The sequence below is a fragment of the Aphelocoma coerulescens genome, chromosome 10 (genome assembly GCF_041296385.1).
Source record: "Aphelocoma coerulescens isolate FSJ_1873_10779 chromosome 10, UR_Acoe_1.0, whole genome shotgun sequence".
Taxonomy (NCBI): domain Eukaryota; kingdom Metazoa; phylum Chordata; class Aves; order Passeriformes; family Corvidae; genus Aphelocoma; species Aphelocoma coerulescens.
The window spans coordinates 942,976-967,126 of record NC_091024.1 but is presented as its reverse complement, the minus strand read 5'-3'; the positions used below and the strand labels follow the sequence as shown (position 1 = coordinate 967,126).

The 24,151-nt window shown below is 38.7% G+C and overlaps 1 protein-coding gene across 1 annotated transcript in view; it reads right to left on the bottom strand.

Moving 5' to 3' along the window:
* Positions 1-1,913: 1,913 nt before the first annotated feature.
* Positions 1,914-24,151, bottom strand: part of ATOSA (atos homolog A) — a 46,831-nt gene continuing 24,593 nt past the window's right edge. The window contains exons 2-12 of the mRNA XM_069025830.1: positions 18,496-18,680; positions 17,478-17,680; positions 16,899-17,024; positions 14,792-16,637; positions 14,030-14,146; positions 13,018-13,097; positions 12,107-12,215; positions 11,120-11,278; positions 9,217-9,285; positions 8,179-8,378; positions 1,914-3,204 (exon numbers count right to left, since the gene is read on the bottom strand). Coding sequence (XP_068881931.1) covers positions 3,051-3,204; positions 8,179-8,378; positions 9,217-9,285; positions 11,120-11,278; positions 12,107-12,215; positions 13,018-13,097; positions 14,030-14,146; positions 14,792-16,637; positions 16,899-17,024; positions 17,478-17,680; positions 18,496-18,680 — 3,248 coding nt within the window. The 3' untranslated portion in view covers positions 1,914-3,050. The remainder of the gene's footprint in view (positions 3,205-8,178; positions 8,379-9,216; positions 9,286-11,119; positions 11,279-12,106; positions 12,216-13,017; positions 13,098-14,029; positions 14,147-14,791; positions 16,638-16,898; positions 17,025-17,477; positions 17,681-18,495; positions 18,681-24,151) is intronic.

The following is a 24,151-nucleotide window of genomic DNA, read 5'->3' as shown; positions in this document are numbered from 1 at the left end:
AAGGAAACAGACCATGTGGAGAAGTGGGTGAAGGTGGCTGAAGTTCCAGATGCCTTCTGGCATTAATAAGGCTTCTGACACTTCCCCATGCAAACTAGGGAAACTTAATTAGATGAAACTTTAATGTGGTGGATGCAAGTTTGTTGGAAACAGCTATCAGTTCTTCAAACAGCAATGCTGTGTTGAGCATGTAAAATCTTGGGTAGTGAGAGAATAGTTCAATAGGGAGAGCTACCATTCTGGGAACAAGCAGGTAGGACATCTCTTATACTGGGTAACAAGATGAATGCAAGTTGACACCTCCTGATACTGAAAAACAGTGTATTACAACAGGATGTATGAAGAGGACTTTAATCCATGTGATTTATCAACCCATTCTTCCAGTCTCATTGGCAGAGAGGCCCTGACTGGGATGCTGTGTCCAGCCTCAGATACTTCAAGACCGATTCAGTCCTAAAGAAGAAAGCAAAGAGCCAGAATGATGAGAGGTGCAAAAAATAAAGGCTGACTGAACAGTCTGGGGTTGTCTTAGTTATGAAAAAAAGACTGAGAAGGGAGATACAAGAACTAAATTGTTTTCTTTGCTTATAGTGAAAAAGGCCTAAGTAGTATTTAACTCAACTTCAGCAAGATTTAGTTGGATGTTATAAATAACTTTCTCATGGTAAGTATAATTTATCACTGGAAGAGATTAGTTGTTGTAGCAGCCAACACTGGAGGCCCTTATAAACCACTCAAACATGTATTAAAAATAATGCTATATGGTTGAGCCTATTGAGGACTAAAGAGAAGAAACCAGTGACCTCTCAAAAATTAGTTTAGTCTTTAACCTATGCATAGAAGGCCATGTGGAATTTAGTTCATAGTTTATGAGCATCCAGCATTTCTCCAGGTGTGTCCCTAATGGAAAGTGTTTACTCAGATCAAGCTGCAAATGGAGAATGACTCAGTAAAATCAAAGTTGTGCACAGATAATCCAAGGTCACTTTCATTCCAAATCCATATATGGACTAAGTGTAGTTTGACTACTAAAGTGAATACAAATTTATTTCCTAGACATGACTTGTAGTAACACATATTCAAAATCCACACTTCTTTGCTGTTCAAAGCAAATAGTTGAAGGGAGATGACTTGGAGAAGTCTATTTAAATAAAGTTATCAAGATACAAACATTGCATAACGTCAGTGCAAAATAAAAGGTTAATCTACTACAGGGGAATGGTGACTTTTCATTAAAAATGTGTCCTTTCCTCATGCTTTTTTTTCATTGAGTATGCAAGCAGCTGTGCACCATGACACAAAAAAGTAGTTTGAGGATACATGCTGTTTGCTTATGACTCAATAGCAGCTATACAGAAACTAGGACACACTCTTGATATCCTAGTCCAGACCATAGTTCTGTACACAGCACAACTGCAGTTGTGTTTGACTCTTCTGCTACCAAAAGAAACCTTTTCTCAGTTTTAGAGGGCACACAAATGATTAGAAATTGCAAACAATCGCTTCCTGTACAGTTTTTCCCAATTCTCTCTAAAGAGAACACTAGGTAACCTTTGAAAACCTGGTGTAAGAGTGGAAAACACTGCTGAAGTGGGGAAAGGACTCAGCAATATCTGAGCTTTGCCCTTTTGGAGCAGCAGTCATTTGCATGTACAAGATAGTTGATAAGTATCATCTGGAAAGTCCAGTCTCCCTTACGCTCCCTGGCAGACTTCCTGGAGATTTCATGATACACTGACTTCTCTCATCTAAGGGCAGTGCTGAATATACAAGATGCACATTCATCCTTTCTCCAGTCTTCATCAGATAAGCATTAAAGGGCACCTTGCATATTACTGACACTCTAAAACCTACAGCAAAGTAAAGAAAAACACATTAATCAAGGTAAGACAGTTGAGAAACTCAGATCTTCATCAAACATCATAAAGCTTCATTTTCATTATTAAATATATAGTTCAAATATAATCAAATGCTTCTAACTTTATTTCTCTCAGTTACACAGTTTAACACTTAGCATAAACTGTTCATCTGACTGTTTTGTTTTAGGAATACACACACGTATCGGAAAATAGTCATATGCCCAGGGTAGCATTGCTAGTAAAACTTCCTATGGCCACCTAGTGGCCTACATGGAATTGACCTATGAAAAATATTTAGGATTACATGAAGATCCTCTCATCTAAAAATAAAACAAAAAGTACAAGTTTCATAGCTTTTGCATATATTTAAGATATAAATACTAATTTGTTTGCACAGTACATCCTTTAACACAATTTGAGAAATAAAATGGGGGAGGGTGCACATTTTATGTCAGGAAAACTAATAACAGAAAGCAAAATTAAAATGGCCCTTAAGGAAAGAAAATAAATTGAGGGAGAAAAATGTGAATTGAATTAATGATCTGAATGCATGAGTAAGTAAATAAACAATCTGCACAGTGGTTGCAAGTGTTATTAAATCTGGATGCGAGAAAAAATGGAAAAGGGTACTATTAAAGAGAAAAAACAGCTAAATGCTTGCATAGTATGAAATGTTATGGAAATTCACCTGTTGTCCCCATTTTCAATAACTTAAATGAATATCACTTAAAACAGCACACAGATTAAAGACATCTGTATATATTTCAGATTTCAATATTAATGCCAAAAATACATAGTATGATTTTACATAGGATTTATGCTACATTAGAACACTAAAGACAAACATCACTTGAGTATTAAATGAAACATTAAATATTAAATAACTGAAAAATAAAATAAAAAGTGTAAACACTAAACTAACTTGGGAATTTGCTATTGCAACACATCCAATGAAGTGGTTTTAAACAGTACAAAAAGATTAGATTTAAGTATGTTTCCAGTCTACTTGGAATACACAAAGCTCATTCCAGAAACCTTTTAAAAACTGGTCCGGGATCACACAGAACCTTCTTTCTCTTGAGCGCTATTTTTATTCCTTTACAGACTTAACTTTATACTGTCGTCTCTACCAATCTTCGCTTGCAAGGAGTACTCAACAGTAAAATGAATAGTTTCATTTGCCATTGTTTGCTAGCATCTTGGTGAAAACTGAGGATTTGTTGGAGATTCAGTGTAAGATTTGAGTTCATATGCAGCGCCGCTATCAACTTCCATGGATTTCCGAGAGAATAGGAGCCTTACATCTCTGTGGAGGTAGATCTTTCCAGATTTAGAACTCTGGAACCTGAAAAGATACAAATACCTGTGTTATCTAAAACAAAAGATTAATCTTTAAAAATTATTAAATAAAATGCACTTCTAAAACATTAAGGCCAAAACACATTTGAACAAACAAAATTAGTCAGTTAAAATGAAAGGAGAAAGAAGATCCTAACACTTTCATTCTGCTTTGTTTCTTTTGACATTTAAAGGTTCTGTTCCTAATCACCAATGCATGAAAGTGGCATGGAATATTTGAAGTTCACACTGCCATTATGTACATCAAAGATTAAAGTCCTCAGTAATCTGGAATGGCAAAAAATGCTCTTCAGTGAGCACTGAAAATGTCCAAAGGGTGGCCTAAGCACATACAAAAGGGCATTTCCAACAATATACATATCAAATATGCATTTCGGTTCCAGCAGTCATGTAGACAGATTGCACTGCTCTCCTTGTGAATGTAGCACCAGGAGGTTCACTACTGCTTTATACCACACTCCAAACATAGAAAGAAGTTGTCTTGAGAAGCAGTAGATACCTGGATCTCTGCAGGCAGGCAGAGAATTTTTTTTGCACAGACTAGGGAGCATTTCAAAGAGACTGCAGTTCACTGGCCCAATCACCAAAGCAAACACTGGTCAATTCCTGGGCTCGTTCATCTTTTATGCTGCAGCTAAACAGCCTAATTCAGGTCCTCCAAACCTGCAGGAATGTGCCAGTTCCACTTTCTCTGGGCTTTAACAACTGTATATAGAGAGGCAAGATCTGCATTTCAGAGAACTGTATTCTATAGTTTTCATATGAACGCCCTAATTTCCTTCTCTCCACCAGGAAAGGCACAAGAGCCTAAGGAGCATTTCTGATGGCAACTGAACATCACTACCACTACGCCACAGTGAGGGAGAAATGCTTTTGCTGCTGCAATAGAAACAGAAAACCACTGCTGTTGTCCCAACAGGATGATGCCACTGCAAATGCTGAGAGAGCAGTGCATGCTGTACTGGCATGTATTACAATTTGCACAGATTTTTAATAGCCTTTTACTTATTGACCCCAGTAAAGCAAAAGCAGTATCTCTAGAATAAACCTATGCATAATTTGACTGAAATTCTGAGAGGCAGGAGAAGGACAAGTACAGAAGATCCATCAAGGCTTCATCATCTGAGGAAGGCAAGTTGTGGAAATGGATTTGCATTAATTCCTATAGATCTTGTTATCAAAGCACCATAATAAAGTAGAACTCAACTTCCATTTTACACATGGATCTTTCAAAAGAATTATTAGCACAATCTATTTTTAAACTTCTCAAGCTTGCTCTTTTCTATGAGTGATAATCCTGCAAGGCTCCCTTTGCTCAGTAAATAATGGTTCCCTGCAACATGACTTTTCTGAACGTGACATTTCAAAAAGATTGAAGAAGGATAAGTGGGAGACAGCAGCAAAGTTCAAGGGATTCTTCTTATCTCTGCATCCATTACCTATTTTTTTTCTTTTAGACAGGTCTACCCTAGTAATTGGTATTTAGAAGTGTTGCTTTTCATACACACAAATACATTGGAATAATCAAGACAAGAATTCCCTACACCCTTCCAGGGTGGTGATGGAGCGGCCAGCACAGGACTGACTGCAGAGCTGTGGCAGCTCCAGTAGTTTTGTGTAAAGAAATTTTAAAAACCCAGCACAATCAAGGTCTCTGACAGACGATGTTCCAGGAACAGTAACAACAGACAAATACAGGAATGCTTAAACACACAAATATCAGATGCTAGAAAGTCTGGCAGAGGAACTTTACTGAACAAATGACAAATACAAGCACAAAGTCCCTACATGTATTTTATAGGCCATCAAAATTTTCAAAGAACAGAGTAATTCACAGAAGCAGGATAATCTTGAAAACTATGTAGCAAAACGTGTTTTATAAGTGAAAAAGACTATACAACACAATCTATAAAATCAGTAAGTAAAATCATTGGGACAAGGATAAAAATTTCTAGATAAGAAAAAATGCTGAGAGACCATAAAGATCAAAAGCAGCTAGTAAATCAGTAATAGCAGGTATCTTCAGCTTCCACCAATAAAGGTGTATGTCATACTAGGAAAGTATTTTCTAAAAAGTTTCTCAACACCTTGAGGAATCACTACTTTTAACAGCCAGTTTCAAGCTTACCCTCCACCAAGCCCTCAGCAACAACCCCGGTTCTGGCTGTTAAGCAACAACTCCGCTCCATGCCATTCCTGGCAATGTGTCAGTAACTAAGGCTGTTGACCAAGCTTTAAAAACTTGAAAAATGCTGAGCTGTGGGCAGGTTAGCTGTTTAATTGCTTTTCACAAGGGTGCCAGAACATGACCTAGAAACCCACAGATGGTCGTCATCCTCACAACACCGGGCAGAAACGAGGCACAGGCAGAGCTGAGCTCTTATGCTCAAGTCGATTTAATTACAAGACAGAAAGTCATTGCTTCACTTGCAACAAAAAAATTATCCCCAAAGCATATTCAGAAAACAACTTAAACTGCAGGTGCAACTCTTGGGGGTTTTTAATAATGAATAAAGCTCTGCTGTCTGTGCAAGCTGTATTTGGTATCTCAATCCTGTAGCTGTGGGTACAAGTACAGTCTAATGGCATATTGAACAGTCCCTCAAACATACAGAACTGCATGCAGAAGCTGCACACACAATAAATCTGACACTTTAAAGACTGTTGTAGAAAATCTGGCCGCCACTGTTAAGCTCCAGACCTATGCAAGCATTTTTGCTGAATTACCACTTGAAAAGGAGCTTTCATAATGCGAGTGCTGACAAGTGTGATTAAGGCCTCGCAAGCAGATGCGACCACAATGCAGCTCACTGGTGGTGACTTCATTTGTTTTTTGAACAAAATTTCAATACGTAAGCTTAAGATGCTTGTGCTCAATAACTACAGAAACTAAAATTGAAAGGCTGTTCTAAGTCAACCGGAGTAACAAACAAAAATAAATCTGAATAGTTAAAACTTTCTAGGTTTGTATAACTTTTCAGTAAAGCAGACTTTAAGAAACTTTGGTGCTTTTAAAAATGAAGTTTTAAAACCAACTTACATGTGAATTAATATACTACTAAGATTTTTTTAAGCCTTCCTAATTAAAATCCATCTTTAGTAAAGAAGGCTGCTAAATGGACAACTGAGTCTTTTGTAAAATCGTAAGTGCTCAGTATAATAAACCACAAGACAGATCAACATAAGCTACTTTAATATTTCAATGAGTTCTGCCATTCTTACATTATGAGAAGGGATCCAAAGCTTGGGTTTATCACTGAAGAAAAAACTTGTGGCATACTCTGTAGTTATTCACTTTCCAAAGAAAGAAGCTAAGCATCGTAATTATGATTTTGGTTTTTCCCATCAGAAATGGATGCATTTCCAATTACTCATCATAAACCCATGAACTCATCCCTACGAGAGGTCTGAAAGCTGAGCTAAATTGTACAGATATTTCAAAATGAGAAGCATCAGAACTGCAACATTTCTGTCTCTCAGCAGGTATTAGAAATAGGAAGCTCTTAAAAAAGACTTGTAGCTGTAACAGATGAGAGAGCCAAAAGCAGATTTGCCTTCAGATAGAATTCTTGGGTCTGTCAACAAGAAATTTACAAACTACATTAAAGTAGAAACTGAAAGGGGACACAAGACCACTACTTTTCATGCAGGTATGCTAGACCCAGCTGGCCACAGACTTTTACCCACCACTGCAGCTGAGGCCTGTCCCCAGTTCCTCTGCAGAGTCAGATCAACATTACAACTGAGTAGAGCCTTCTATTGGGGCTACACACTTTTTCAGGATTTGCTCCAAAAGAAAAATGTTGGAACATGGTTAGGTTAGACACTGCAAGTTAGTGTGGCCTGAAAGGATGAATTTCAATTCAGGCTAAATTTCAGAATGAAAACACTGTTCAACAGCCTTATGACACCATTTTCACACTCCAGTAAACCAACACGCTTTTTTTGACTGTCAACTTTCATTTAATGGGAGAGTCTGGCTTAGAATCACTGTTCTAGACAAGGTTGTGTTTCAAAAGTCTGTTGGATAGAAATCAATGCCACTAAATAGGAAAAATAATATGTACCAGAAATGATTGTACAACAATAGAGAAGTGTAAGATGTTTGATTTTGTTCTGCTTGCTCACTTCAGAATGTCAGCTGCTGGTGGGTTTCCAAGTGCTGCAGTGAAAGCACTGGCTCTGTGTGTACAGGCATTTCTTACTACAAAAACACAGGCAAAAAAGTCTGCAAACTGCAGGAGGACGGAGTATATCCATCATTCCCCTTTGTTTCCAACTGCAGTCTCCAGAACACCCCAAGAGCAGCAGTACAGTGTCTGGTTTCAGGCAGTGCTTTGTAAATCATTTAAGGAAGATTCAGTGAATATTTTATAAAGTGAAAGACATTATCACCAGTATTGCATCATGAAACAGGTATTTACATTTTTGCCACTAAACACTGTATTTTTAGAAGTAGCTCAGACCGTTTTTCATGTTACAAGCTGTTCTGGTGAAGAGGGACATGAGAAGCACACCGGGCACCTTCTCTTCCTTGATCCTTAGTTTTGGCTTTTGCCCATATAACATCCACTTTCACTATTTCCCGTAACCTCAAAAAAGTGCATAGATTCAGCTGGAACAATATCCCTCTCACTAAGAAAAGATTTAAGCTTTGCAATGGTATACGAAATACTTTAGTGCCAAGAGAGAGCTTTATGTTGTATTTTAACTTTGTTTCTCCCAAGGAGAATCCAAATTATTTATTAGCTCTTCCTCCTCTACTGTCTAGCTTAAAGATCAAGTTAACATTCCTTTTTTATTATTTTTTCTTTTCATGCTTTCTTATTTCTGTATACAGAAAGGCTGGCTGGGAAAGAAATTATGAGTTAAATTTTGGCAGATACTTTTTTGTGGTTTTGGCTTGGGTTTGTTGGGGGTTTTTTGTTTTATTTTGGTTTTTTAACTTCAAGGAGCTTACCTCAGATGTATGAGGTAGCGTAGTAGCCTTTCTTCAGTCTGGTGACTGTTTTCTTTATTGACAGTTCGCTTGATTTCTCGTCTCACAGGAACAGAAAATGTTCTTTGCCGTAGGAATGTTTGATGATTAGCTGGCATTTCTCTCAAGTCGTAGATCACCACAAACATCTTCACCACAGTTTTGTTAGGGTTAAATAAGGTCTGAAAACACAAAAAGTTCAATCCAATACTCTTTAGAGATGACAAATTTAAAAAAAAACCCCAACAAACCTAACCCAAACTCAATCCATCAGAATAGTCCTCTATGCACATTTCTGTGCCATAGAGAAACGTTTATGTAAAAACATTGGGAAGCTTTTCTGTTTCAACACTTCAACTACCAGCAATTCCCATTTTTAAATATAATGCTAAACACAATCTAATCTGAATGAAACACTAGTATAGGACTACTCTTACTTTGCTAATCAGCATCCCCATTTTTTGTTTATTTTTCCAGTCAGCTTTTTGTCTACACTGTTTTCCAGACACAAAACACTCGCAGGAAGCACAGTGGTGGGCTCCGCTTTTAAACCTGAAATTACGAATGTGTTATCTTGGACTGGGCTCTTAAAAGAAGGAGTCAGTTCATTGGTTCTAAGCAATGACTGTGATTTACTTCGTGGTTTTATTACAAAAGTAAAGGTGTTAAAATATTACAAAAGGTAGATACCATTCATTATTCAATCTTAATCACTTTGGAAGAATTTCAGAATTTAAACTGTGGCGTAATTACTTCCCCATCACTTTTTCAAAGCCACAGTGTCCCCAAGTATTCTGATTCTCCTGTAACTGATTTTAAGACTTCTCAGAGCACAGAAGTGTTCAAAGATTGGGAATCTTCTTTGTCCCATGCACAGACTTCTACTCTGAATTACTACAGTATACCTACAGAGATGCACATTTCCACTGCTAGCTTCATGCTCATCTCCAATAACCTCATCTCTGCATGACTTTCTTGATATTAGTGGTTTCAAGGCACCCTTATCTGCTGAGTACGTACCACTTGTATTGTTCCTGAAGGCGGTACCCGATAACCCCTTTTACCAAGGGACTCTAAAGTAATTACACCCTACAAAAACAAAACACATATTTAGGTCACAGAGATAAACAAATCAAAATGTTCTAATCATGTAATTGCATTGATTTGAAACATAATCAGTAATTTACAAAAACTAAAAATAGAAGGCAATGCATTTAAGATGCAGGTAAAAAATCTGCAGTAGGGGCCTTACAGATAGTTTGGCAGACCATTAAAAGCTGTGCAATAAGAGGTACATTCTCCTCTTGAAACAAGATTCAAGTTTCCACATCTCCACATCAGGGAGCTAGGACAAAACAGAGCTTTCTTTGAAAGCAGCTGGAAGGTTAAAATGAAACATTTGTCTCCTCCTTTCCATTTCTGTATCATCTACAGTTACACCAATAATACTCCAAATCTCACAGAACTCACTTTTGCTTTTCAAAGGCAGCAGATGCACTTAATCTTCCACTCTAATCCAACCTTTGGGAAGGATGACATCTGCTTTGGTACCAGCTGTGATCTACAGAGCACCCCTGAGTGCCCCACAGGGCGCTGTGACGCTGCCGAGGCCACGCCTGGGGCACTGCCACACCTCTGGGCACCCTGCAGGGCACCACTGCTGCACCCCACTGCACTGGACTCAAAAAACCCAAACCAAACAACCAAAAAAAGACCCCAAAGCAGAGAAACTAGCTATACAAACAGAAACAATGTTTCTGATGATGGAGGCACTACACAAATGCTGTATTAATCCTGGGAGACTCAGCCATAATAGCATATTTAGAGCATGTGGAAAAGCCTGAAACAATGAAACCCAGCTAGGAAAATAAGCAATGCTACTTTAACCGTTTGAGGAGCATGAGAATCCCTTCACCTCCTAGAAAATTAAGTCATATAATCTAGAAAGATGAAAGCAAAATAAGAGATACTTTTTGCAGCAGTTAAGACATATACAAGTTTAAACTCAAAGCCATTACTTAAACTCTAAGCAATTTCCTTTTCTGAATACTTTCCAAAACAGAAGGTCAGAAATATGGTAACTGCTATGAATTTAAAATCTAAATGTTGGGATACTCAGATGTTCATTGCTTGACTTATATGTTTAAACAACCTCTTTACCGTATATTAGACAGATGTAGACATACAAAAACCTCTAAAAATTGGAGCTGCCACCTGTGTAAAACTGAGGTTCTTTAACAGGCATTCAGAACAAATCCAGCCTCTGATTCACTGCCAGCATACAAGACACCATTTGCTTTTTACAGAGGAGCACTTTTAGACGTGCAAACCCCGTGCTGTCACTGTAGAAAGGTGAAACGGAATTAGCTCCCAGAGACCGAGAACACAAACACTGTGTGGCTGCAAACATCAGCAAAGCATGCAGCCTGTGAGAGTGCCGTGTGCCACGACAGCCCCAACAATATCTGCTTTAAAAGAAAGGGCTGAATAACTTCCAAGTCTAAGGTCTCCATCAGCAATTGCCCCTTGGCCTGCACCTAAGCCACTCTGCAGAGTGGTTAGTTGCCCAGAGCAGCTGCTTGTTGGGACAACAAAACATATCCTGTTAAGCCCAGCTATTGCCTCACTGCTATTTTAAGTTAGATGGATAAAAAGAGATGTTGGGGGTTGATCACTGCAGTGTGGGGGGAGACAAATACATTCAATATCCCAAGATGAGAACAGCTGAATGGTGGGGCAGAGAAGTGGAAGGAAAAGCACTAGTTAGGGAAAGGAAGGGGGAGAGGACAACTCTGTCATAGGCAGTTGAAAATAAGCCAGATCCCTGCAAATCTTCACCTTCTGAACCCTCTACTCACCAAGCTCTTGCTCTTCACCTCCATGTACCAGAATTTATTTAAAATAAATCCAACCACACACTTACCATGTAAGGAGAGGGCGCATTGTCATCTGAAACGCTGTAGAATGACACTTCAACTGGCAGAGTCATGTGCGTGGGACAAAAGACTCCACTCGCTCCCACCTCTGCTGTGAAACCCTCCACAACACCGAGCGGGTCCAAGCGGAAATTCAGGACAGATTCCTGGAAAACAAAGCACATACAGCTCAGGTTGGGAACACCTCAAATAAAACAGAGTATAACTAATCAGGAAACAAGTCCATATAAAAATTTGTGTCTTTCATAAGGTGATCTGCCAAAAATCAAAAATCACTGAGGCAAAAATGATGAATGTTCAGTAAGATGATAGTGGTTTAAGAGAAAGCGTCCAAATCCTGTCTTCATCCTGCTGAAACTGTGCAAAAGCCCATGGAGAACTTTACTGCAGCAGGATCTATGCACGATTTTCAGCATATACTATCTGAAAAACATAATAACCTAGAATCTGTAACCTTCCCCAACAAATTCAGCTGCATATTTCACAAGACAGTACAATACAACCCATTAATGCACTGGCTGTTAGTTCCTGTTACTGGATATGCTACATGAAGTGAAGAGCTGGAGCCTACACTTCAAACATGTTCTGTTTAATACTGATTTAATTCCACTTTTGTGACATATTAAGTAGACTTTAAGAGTGAAAATGTAAATCCTTTTTTCTAGGTAAGGACATTATAAACATGAACAATTACAGGTTATTAAATCTCACTTAAGGCAACAGAACATCTTCTAACTTGACCATAGTGGGAAACAAAAGCTTAAGCAACTCATTGTATTTGATTCTCTGAGACAGAAGATGTCTGGGGCATGAAATAAGTGCCTTTACAGCTGGAAATGAAAACAAATTTTATTCAATTTAGTTAGGAACTTTTGCATTTTAATAAGGCTGGAATTGTTCACAGTAATATACTTCTAAAAGCAGTACAGAAGAGTATTAAAAATACCACAAGAATTCTAGAGAATATGCAATACCTCAAAGTTTCCCAGAAGGCTAAGACTTGTTACTGGTGGAGCACTGGAACTTAGAAATGGTTTCCCATGGCTGTCTGGATCACTGTCTCTGTTTATACATTGTTGTGGGCTATTAAAAAAAGACAGAATAAATACAAAGAATAAACACATTTGCTTTTGTCTTCTGGGTATAAACAGTTCTAGAGAGAATAATTTATTTACTGTACTACAAAATGCTGTCCTAAAGAAGTAACAGTTGAACATTGCCTATTAATACTTTAGCAAAGTAGCAAATTTAGTAATAATAATAGCAGCAAAGCGTTTTCTAGTTAACTGAAAAATATTTTCACCAGTTTTACATTACAAGGGATAAAGACAATAGAAATTTTAATCAAAAGATCAGATTATTTTCTCTTGTATGCAGGTACTTTTGTCTCATATTCTGAAGCATATCTCATATTCCCGACATCAAACTACCATACCAAAAGCTGTTTATGTTACATGTATTAATGTACAAAAGGTCAGGATTGGCCCTTTTTAGAAGTCTGGTTCTCTGAACAAGTTAAGACAAAATGCTTAACTTGTTCAACACTAAGGACAAAATACAGCACAAAATTAACATTGATTTGAAGAAGAATCAATGATTACTAGGTTTTCTGTCTGAAAACTCAAGTGTATCTGACAGCATATCTACCCCTGCCGGGGACAGAAGTCATTCTGCCAGCAGCTCTCATTCCATGGCTATGTCCCAGAGCTGTGCTAACCTGGAAACTCCCAGGGCACCTCAGCTGTTGAGCCTTGTTTTAAAATAAGGATTTTTTTGAAAGCATTTTTTGTCTTTGCTAACAAGCTTTGTTTTTGCATATAAATATATATATATATACATTATGCCTCCCTCAAAATTGTCAATGTTTCTGGTAAATAAAACATACCTTCTTGCAGACAGACATTTCAGCTGCAGCAATGATGAATCCAGATCAAAGCATCCAGACTGTGTTTTCCTTTGAGGAACCTCAACAAGGAAAGAAGATGCTAATTTGAAAACTGAACTGCTACCACAGACAATTTTGCCAAGTAAGCACATTTTGCCAAGAATTTTCATGACATTACAAAATTATAAAAACAGAGCCGAGAGAGTAATTCCTATACATTTTAAACATAGTGAAGAAAGTTCTAGGACTATTAATTACAAGACTGTAAATTCTGATTAGCAGGAAGTATTTCAGTGAAGACATTCAGGAAGCTGATGTCTCTTTGGAACAGTACAGAATAAACAGGCTGTAACAATTTCCATCAAATTTCCCTGAAAATATGACAGCCTTTACCAGCAATGAAGAATAAAGCATATCACATGTTGATTACAGGACATCACTACTTCAGTAGTTTTAATAGGGACTGCCTGCTTTTTTAAAACTCCTAACAACCCACCAAGAATTGTAACACTTCCCCAATGTCTGCCTTATCACAGCAATTTTGTTTCACTAAGTCATTCCATGACATCTCGAATGTACTGTACAAACTGGTCACAGAAACAAAAGCTTTGGAATAATAGGCAATCAGGTATTAAAAACTAACACAAAACCTCTTAAATGACAAAATGTTAATTTACACTTAAAGCACTGATCTTCAAAATGCTTTCTTTTGTGCTCTAAAATGGCACCAAAGCATTGTTTCCATTGATTTTTCTAATGCCACCTTTTGTTAATCTTGATATTATCTCAACAACTATGTCTTTAATATTTTCTTTTCCAAAACTATTGTTTGGCTTCATTTACAGGTTAACTCTCATTTAAGCATTAATTTCCACTCACAAGAGTATTCACTGTGACACAAAGTAAATACACACACTTCACCTAGGTATTTTGTCAAATTTTATACCATGCACAGACTTTAGAAGAACAAATACTCCCTTTCTCAGTTAAAAGAATTTCAAAAATAACTTACAGGACTTGAAAGCAGAGGCAGTCCAGTTCTGGGATGAAAAGCCTTGGTTGAAGTTCCATCCAGGGATCGAAAATTGTGTTTCCGCCATGTGTTTGTGTGTTTTAGAGATGGTGCTTTCTGCCAGCAGAACAAATGTACTCAGGTTATCAATGGGATATTTCAGTGACCTATCATGATAACACTCGCTGTAAGGGACAAGACTCCTGACCCAGGTGGATCTCCATCACACTAGCGTGGCATGAAACACTCAGTATAAATTCCCCTTGACTCGATCTACCATTACACAGACTGCTCCCAAAAGACCACAGACCATACTCAGACAGGTGTCCTCCTGCAAACCAGGCTGCCCCGCTGCCTATGGGAACAGTCACTCACAGCTCTGTCCCCGTCAGTGGAACAGGACAGCGCTCTTCTCCGTGGTAAACTGATCAAGTTTAGGGGAGGCACCACCAGCCAAGTTACCCAATCACACAGAATCATTTGACATGTCACCTTGTCAGCTAGACCATGGCACTAAGTTGTTTCTTGAACACCTCCAGGGTTGGTGACACCAGCACCTGGGCAGTCCATTCCCATGCTTAACCCTCTCCACGAAGAAATCCTTCCTGAGTTACTTCAGGCCAAGATTACAATGGTAACACGCTGCTTCCTACAAGGTCAGGCTTAAACTCCTCTTCATGCTGGTCCTTAGCAGATAGAGGGTACAAGCTATCTGACAAAGGGCAGCTGTAGGAATTATAATCTGTTCCCATATGTATTTACCTGTACATCTGGGTTCTTCTGCCTGTCACACTTAACTACATTGTCTTCAGCAGGTTTCTTCTGAGAAGTGCTTTGAAAATCCAGGCTTGTTGGGTCTTCATTCTCATCATGTGCAGTTTTTGTTTTATCTTGTTTGGTTTTGTTTTTGAAACTGTCATGGTCTTTATTTAAATAATTTTCAATACTAATAAGCTGAGTATTTTGCTCATAAATATTTGGTTTTTTGGAGTCTTTATCTAAACACTTGAGCTCGTTTTTGTGCAAAGAGTCAGATACTGGCATCACAGTTGCTTTTTTTGTACCTTCAAGTATTCTGCATTTTTCTATCTGTAAATTATTAAAACTGTCTGTGCCGTTGTTCTCACTAACAACTGTTCTTTCTTTAAGTTTATTTGTGCAAATCTGTTCATCAATGCTGCTGGAATTTAAACCCTGTTTAATTCTGTTGGTTATCTGGTCTTTCTGTGCACAACCAGAATGTACTTCAAATTTATCTGGAACTTCAGATTTATTTCCTTTAATACATGATGATGATGTGTGAATGTTATTAAATGCATGAGAAGTTTTATTTGAAGTCTGATGAAATGCATTTTGGACAGCTTCACTGGGTTTTGCTAAAACCAATCTTCTTCTTGCTTGGACTTTCAGAGATGTCTTCAATTCTCCATCAAACCTAGAAGGACTGATAGGAGTATCAGGTGTCTTTGTCCCTGATTTACTGCTGTCTTCTAACAGAGAAAAACTGGATTTGGCAAAAGAAACAGAAGACGGTTCCTTGCCTTTCTTCAGCAAATTTTCATCTTCATATGTACTTCGGAAAATTTTTGAAGTGACTGGACTAGCCTCATGCACTTTGAATGGACGTCCAGCAACATGGGAAGTGGCTGGATCACAATGAATCAAGTGTTGGGCAATCCTTGCTATCACCTCCTGCCGCTCCTGGAGCAGGGAATCGATCAGGGGGTTACTCTCTCCTGCCGACTGACGGCCACAGTGGCTCCCTGGAACACGGGCGTCGAGCAGGGTGACCTCTGGCACTGCTCTGGTTTTGCCTTCCCCACCATCCTCCTGTATTGCATTGTCTGAGCTGGCAACAGAAACAGGGGTGCTTTCCTTGCTTTTCCTTGGCAAGTTCTCGTCTTCGAAAGTACTCCGGAAAGCTTTTGGTGTAGCCGAGATGTTTTCATGTGTGTTGAACGGACGCCCAGCAACAACTGGTGAAGTAGCTGGATCACAGTGAATCAAGTGCTGAGCAATCCTAGCAATGACTTCTTGTCGCTCTTGAAGTAAAGAGCCTATCAAAGGATTGGTTTCTGTGGGCTGATGAGAGCAATGACTATTTGAAACACGGGAATCAACTAGAGAACAGGATTTAAAAGTCCTGACCGGTGTTTCATGAGGTTGTGTCTTATTGTCTGCTGTAGCATTATAGCACTGAACTTTAGACTGCGATGCCCCAAAGTCAGATCCAAGTCCGGTAGATGGATAAAGTTTTAAATTTCTGAAAGATGTAGTAAATTCAGGCAACTTTTTTCCATTAGGTAGGCCTTCAGGTGTCATTGTCCATGTCTGTTTGCCACGAAAACGCTGTGGACTGGGAGTACTGCATTGCTGAGCAGCACTGGGATCGCCGTGCTGATGGAACTTACGCTCTTGCATTCGCCTTTCGTAAAAGCTAAGGTTGGTGTGAATACTACAGGTCAAAACTGGGTAGTTGGATTGCCTGGGCAAGGACTGGACGCTGACTCTCAAGGCCACATTGTGAGAAACATTAGGAACAGGAAAGACATGCTCAGTGGGTGTCTGGGAGAACGTCCATGGCAAGTCCACATCTGCAGCGCTCACCCTGAAACAATACCGAAGGGCATTTACAACAATAGCTAAATGAACAGTTTTTAATTATCTACTTCATAACAAATGTCTAAGAAAAAGCACTAAAAACATCAGCAACTGCTGTACTTTGCATAGTACACAAATCCTATAGAACTGCCAAAGTACCAGGCCAACAATTCTAAAATCAAGCAGGAGAACAGGAAAGAGGAACGATTTTAAGACAAGCTGCAGCAATCTGCAAACAGCAAACGAGTTTTTTCCATTCCAGGCGTACCTGTACAGGATGTTTCGGGGAACAGCACCGTGTGAAACACTCAGCCACGCGCTCAGCTGAGAGAAGAAGACAAAGGACCGGACAGCCAATAAAAGGGTCTTCTCTTCAATAAATCGATCTCCACTCCTAAGACATTTAAAGACAAACACATAAGTGTTGGTAAGAATATTCAGAGACTTATTAGAACTACAATATTGTCAGATCTTTGGTCAGAATAATAAAATATAGCTTAATCAAGCAAAACAAAAACTCCTCAAACATTTTTGAAGATCCCAGAGCCTCATTTGTTTTTATACACATTAAAATTGACAAAACTTGATGTAACAAATGTTAAACGTATTTAAAGGACCATTTGCAGCCAGGATCATTTTCATATTCTGCACTGCACAATGTGTACTGCAGAAATTTTGAGTATAAGAAGACTAAAATTGAGATGCTTCGATTTCACTAGCAAACAGTGGTTTGCTTAGATCAGTGCTCATGGCAAAGAGCCAGTTCAAAACCACTAACTGATTACTTTAAGGACTTTAATATGACAAGATTCTTGCAATTACCAGCTAATCTTCATATCTAACTTACTGTCGAGGAACTGGCTCCAAAATCCACCTTTCTAACAGCAATGCATCTTGTTTGATTGCAGGATCATTTAAATCATTCCCCTCAGTGGTGGGCCCTTCATCACTATAGCAACAGTCTGGAAGTAGCATCACTTCTACCATGATTGGAATATTGTTCTTCCACAGAAGCATAACCTCAGATCTGGTTCGCCTGGCCTGACGACACTGAGGGAAAGGAAAATGTCAACATACACAAGCCATAAAAATACTAGCCAGATTTAAATCTAATTTAAAAGCACATTCCAAAGTACTAGAGAAGGATAAGGGTCAAATTCTGTTTGGTTTCACCAAATCAGAAATAAGATTCCAAAGCTATTCAATGAAAAAATAATTAACAAATCCTTTACAGTTGCCATTTGAGCAAATTTCTTTAGAAAATTAAACAAAGCTTATAAAAATACATATCCCCAACCACTGCACTTTGCTACCTTGCAGTTATCTCTCCACAAGGCACCCTCTTGGATAGACCAACTCAGCAGTATCTTTATAAATTCTGTGTCTTGAAGCAGGCTAACTTTCTGCATGAATATAACATAAATTCCCACAGTACTTAGGAACTTCAACTTTACTCCCAAACAGACTGGCTAGATTTGATGTGCTTGTGTTTTTTGGGTCACTAACTTTTCAAGAACACCTGGAAAAGCAAAAAGTTAGGCAAGTCAGCCTGCATTTTCTCAAAAGAAACCCCAGACCAAGAATGCTAAGTATAGTGCTCGTCATTTACATAATAAAGATTCAAATAGGCACTGCATTCAGGTAGTCGTGCAGAACTTCATGTTCAAGGATAAAAGGCTTAATGATCTCTCATTTTAAGGACAGATCTATTATTAGTAGGATACTGAATTACATACTCATTTAAATGAAAGACTGACAGAGAGCCATTGTTACTCATGCTTAACTGTGAATCCACTGTGGGTTCTTGGCTGACTTTAACCACGGTAGCAAGGATTTGGGACATGAAATGGGAACCACTGCCATACCTGAGCCAGTTTGTCGCTGCATTCATGCTTAGTTGTTGGTGGCTGACTTGACTGTGCTGGTGGGCAGTGGAAGCCCTCTGTCCTGCCCTTGATCGAGTACTCTGGTGTCCGGCCCTCAGTGATCAGCAAGGCCAAGGAAACCAGGAACTCCTCAGCTTCATACTCAAAGTATTCATCCAAAGTATCTGTCATTTCAAAAAGACAACAACTAATGACATTTGCTGTATAACAACTGTTGGCTGACCCTGCAGTTTGTTTCAATTCCATTTGAAATGAGTGGGCTATGGGAAATGGATCTTCGTGTCAGACTGGCTGCACTCCCCATAAAGCCCACCACTCCCCACTGTAGCACCACAAAACAACTTTCCTCATCTCATAATGTTGTCACTACAAACAGACAAAGAACTTTGTTTTTCTACAGCTTTTCTAGAAGACAAAAGGTTTCCTGGGCTCTTGTGGGAGAAGTCTGATGACAGTATGACTTGGCACTGTTATTATCATCTGACAGATGGAATAAGAAGCCACAATGTATCATAAAATAGTTTAAAAATTGAAGAAGAAGGGAAAAAAAGAAATATTTACTTCCATTACAGAAAAAGTGGGACACAATGTTCTTTAAGATTTTTATTGCAAGTCCCTCCTGCTGAGAGCAAGGCTTACTTCAGAGGTCCATTTTTAGTTACCATTAACACATAGGAAATGTCCTGAAGAAACATACAGAGTATTCATTGTTTTGTACCACGGTCAGTCTAAACTTGTGCAAAGAATGAAAACTCAACAAGTCTCTGTAGACAAAGCAGCAGCTGGCATTGCTCTTCATGAAGAGCCCTGGCACACTCAGTTCCTGCAGAGTTAAGATGCACCATTTTATGGTGTTTTACAGAGCACCCTTCTCCTCCTCCTCCCTCATCACGAGGATGTCACCCATCATTCAAACAGATTTAAGTACAACCAGATCATGTCGTTCTCCTCTCTGCTTCAAAACACTTCAAGTTTCAAAATTATTTAATTACTGAAGAGGTTACAGAAAACTCTCTTTTCCATGAAAGAGAAAATACATTCACTTCAAAGTCTATTTTAAGAGCAGCAAAAAAAAAAGCGGGTGGAGGCAGGGCCGCCAGCAGTTCTTTACCTTTATTTTCAAGCTTTAGGGGAAGAAAAGCACATGACATCCTCACAATTTTAGCTTAAATGTCCTATGTCATCCATCAAAACAAAACTGCCACAGGGACAGAGTTAATTTCTATGCATGTTTCAATTATCATGCATAAAATACCCTTCAGAAGTCTTTTTTGTCTTGGTCCCCTAATAGCAGAGCATTTGGCAAACATTTCAAGGCAGACTTGAGAGATGCATACAAGAATGGATGCATGAAACAAAAGCTCCAATTAAATGTGCAATTATCTGCATATGCAAATCATCAAGTGTGTAAAACTAGCTTTTGCATGTACATATTTGCCTAGCCCAGGCTTGTACACCACCGACCCCAGGGCTTACGGCCTATTTGAAGGGATCTACACAAGGTAAATAACAGAAGTCAGCCCACTGCTGAAGAAGAGCCAGAGGACAGATGAATTACCCTGGAGGACCCCATATGGCATGTGAACAACACATTAATTCATCTGGCATATGTTAAAATGGTCATTCACCTGACGGATGGCAAAAAATATCTAATAAAGGGCAAATTAAAGATTAAAGGAATGGTAAATAACAGAGAGGACAAGACTCTCAGGTAGTGATATGAGTCACCTACAAAATTAGGCACCTGCAATTTTTTTTTCAGCTGGAAGTCTGGTGAACAAAAGGCAAGTCATACTTGGGAACAGGAAAATGGAATTTGGGAAGACTCTGAAAAGGATTTGGATATACAACAGACAAAAAAAAATTGCAGCATTATCTTGTTGCTAAGCTCATCTTTGTATGTCCAAAGGCCATGGTAATTTCAAGAAAGCCCCAGCAGGAAGGATCACTAGTGGAGTATTTTGCCTACTCTAACAGAGAAGTTAAAAAATCTCGAAAGTGTTCAACAGGAGTGAAATTAATTTAAATGAGGATTGTCTCATGCTTATCAGACTAAACAAAGTTATTTCATCCCTACGAACATGCGCAAGAAGAACTCTTTTTAGTTAAAATACATAAAAACATGTATGATTTTTAAGAAAAACTATAAAGAGTGTCATCAAGATCAGCATGTGCACAGTAGAATGTGATACCTGAAAATTTACACTAGAGAATTTTAAGTGGCAAGTAACAGTAAAAGAGACATGCCCTTCAATTATCATTAGCAGCTTACCATATGAAGCAGTAGACTTTCTACTATTTAGCTCTCTTTTTAAAAAGATAATCCATATGTTCTCAAAATCTTTTGGACTTGACACAAATTAATGGACAAATCCTGTGGTCTGAGTGCTTCTGCTGAGCTAGATTTAGGGAAAATCCCACCCCTTTTCTTGTGTTAAAAAGCCTCTGATACCAAAGCTTGTATTGCGTACTTATAGTGCTCAGTGCCTTCAGAGACATATCACAGGTCACTACAACAAGACATAGACAGTTTAAAATGTTCAAATGCAAGATCCAGTGAATAGTAAATAAGCAAGATAAATAAGCAATAAATCCAGGTGCATATTCTGAAGTAATCATCACTCAAGATTCAGATTACATACATGATGTTATTTTACATAAACAGATAAAGCTCATTTCCAAGTTCAATTTACAAATACTGCTCCTGTTCCTGTATCAGACCTATTATTTCAGAAGCAACCAGTTTCTTGCCTTAAGAATGGAAGACCCAACTAGCTTAAGAGATGTATTTATATACTTGTATTGGCTGCAGTTACAAAAATACCATGTTGTTTCAAAATAAAAATGGCATCATTAAAAAGCCTGTGCTGAACTAGGAAATGCTACAGCATTATAAAGACAGGGCCAGCACTTTAAAATTATGTCAGCAATGTAACAAACCAGTTATTTGATCTAGACTTTAAAAAAAAATGTAAAGCACAAACAGCAATAGATACCGAGAAATTTATTTTTTCCTACAAAGTTCATGTGGCATAATATCTTTTTATAGCTCCACTAGATTTATATATCATTTAGCAACTTCTAAGAGTTTTCATAAAGAAAAAACCCTATAACCATTGAGAAGCCTGGTAATTGTTCCCATACAACAGACACAGATGATGCAAGTTGATGCAATTGAGGACAAGGGTGGAATGACATTTATAGAAACAGCAAACTCAGTGTTTAGTTAAAAAAAGTCCTACTCTGTGTGTGCTGCAACTGTTTGGTTTTGTGTATGAATCAGCCCTAGGACACATCATATATTGTGTACAGAATAACCTCAATCCTATAACCTGACTATACAAATATGATTATTGTTCTGCTTCATCTCTAGCAATGCAACATGCAAGTATATATCATAAACTATGCATCCCTGCAGTGTCTGGGGTTTATTCCCCTTAAAAGAGCAAAAAATCAAGTTAGCTGACACAAGTAAGTAGGAATTAAAGTAATAAGGCACTACAGCCCTCTAACCAATACATTGAAACAAAAGGTTATTGACCAGGTGGTCACAAGAGACAGCAGCAGGTGTCAGACCACTCTAGGAGGAAAAAAAGAGAAATTTAAATTTAGACTGAAGCTACTGTGCATAGAGCAAAGCAGACAGTACTGCAGAACTGACACCTGAAGGCACATCATTTTGTTTTCCTTTGCCTCCTGCACATACCAACCTCAACAAAGACTGATTTTCTACACCTTCTGGACAAACAGAAAAGCCCATTTAACCAGAAATGTCACGGAGTCTTCACATCCTTGTCCTCCTACCTCCACTACACACAGGTGCACAAGCACTGGAATACAGAATAAGAACTCACAATCTTCCCCAAAAAATGAAATTAGTTCACATCCTGAAACATCAATTAAGGTTAGTCATGTGGTAGTAGTGATTCAGAAATCCACTTAACTGGAACCCAAGGACTCTCCCAAAACTTCAGTTAATCGAGTTATGCCCAGCTGACTCTTTTCCCAACTAGGTCACGCCGGTGCAGACCAACTCCCTTCCTTTTCCTATCACAGCATTTTCTGTAGTAATTACAGAAAGTGTTTCCCTGAAAGACATATTTTAGAAGAGCATTTAATCTGTTTTCTAGGCTTAGGCCAGGAAACAAAGACACTGGGTATCATGTAACCCACTGTGTTCCAGGTGGCACCAGAAGGGCAGCACATCTGGAAGCTGCTGCCCTGTCCTGCCTGGGCACAGCAAGGCAATAAATGGCCCCAGCAGAGCCTCTCCTGCCCTGTGCTACCCCCTCCCATCATGACCAAGCTGTGATATGACCACAATCTCTCTTAGTCCATGCTTATTTTATTGTCCTAGAACCTCTCATGCTGCACTGCTCACCACAACTGCCTACCAAGCTTGTCCTCTTCTCAGAAAAAGAGCTCATTTTTGCAAAGAAACTTTCTTCAAAGAAAGATAATTTAGTTCAACTGGAGTATCCTTTAATCCTGACCTTCACTGATTGAGAGCTACTTCCTTCAAGAGTCCATGAAACAACTAATAACTGCCTTTGAATATGCTCTGTAACAGTGCAGACTGTTCCTGGAAAATCTTTAGGCACCCACAATGGATTTTGAAGGCCACTGATTTAAAGTAATCACATTCCTATTTCACTTCTTAGAAAGGTGAAACCCAGTAAGCAAAACACTCAACAAAATACGGAATGCATGGTGTAGGCTGTTGGGATTCCCAGCTGATGCAAACTCTGCTCCTGCCCTACACAGGCTGTCCAATGGGCACCGTGGCATGGTTGCCCACACCTGCTCTCTCCTTCCTTTTTCAAAGACTAAAAGTATAGCTTAAGTACTTGGATCTTACTTTTTGTACTTTCAGTACAGGCAGTCCCTCAGGAGACACTTCGGTCCAAGGGTCCCGTGGCAGGAGAGTCAGGTACACTGGAGATAAAGTGGCTGCACTGTCAGCACTCAGAACCCATCACCTCCCAGCAAGGGCATTGCTCTGCATTGAAAAAATTACAGCAAAAGCTCTTCTCCCAAAACAATCCACTCTGGTAAGTTTTATTATCTCGCTATTCCAAGAAATAGGTTAAAGGTACTTCCACATTTTAAGAGTAAGGCAGGGATTCAAGAAACTACTGTAAAGGAAATGAAACACAATGTAAACGTTTGACTAACAGCTTCTCTTCTGGAATTAGAAACACCTACGGATGCTTTGGTTAACTAATTCCACATTGTGCTTCACTTCAAAAGAAAGTTGCCCTTGAATCCCCCAAATTCAAGATTCTCTAAATGAGCGGTCATGTTGTGTCTGCATATTACAAATCCATCATTATATCTGAAGTCACACGCTTCAAAAGCTTTGCAATAATAAGAGTTTAGGTATAATTTAAGCTATCAAGAGGTAAAGTCATTAGATGGACTACTTGTTTCAAGAAACAAGCAATTAGTTACTTAAACTCAAGCAAATGCAATGAATTGGTTACTCACCTTGATTTAGGAATAATCCTATACAGATTGACACACACTGACAACTGTCTTACGTTCTTATGGTTCAAGATCTTTGAGCTCAGGGACAGTCATTGTGAAAACATGAGGACAGCAGCACAGTAATTCATTTTATTGTTACTATCTGCTT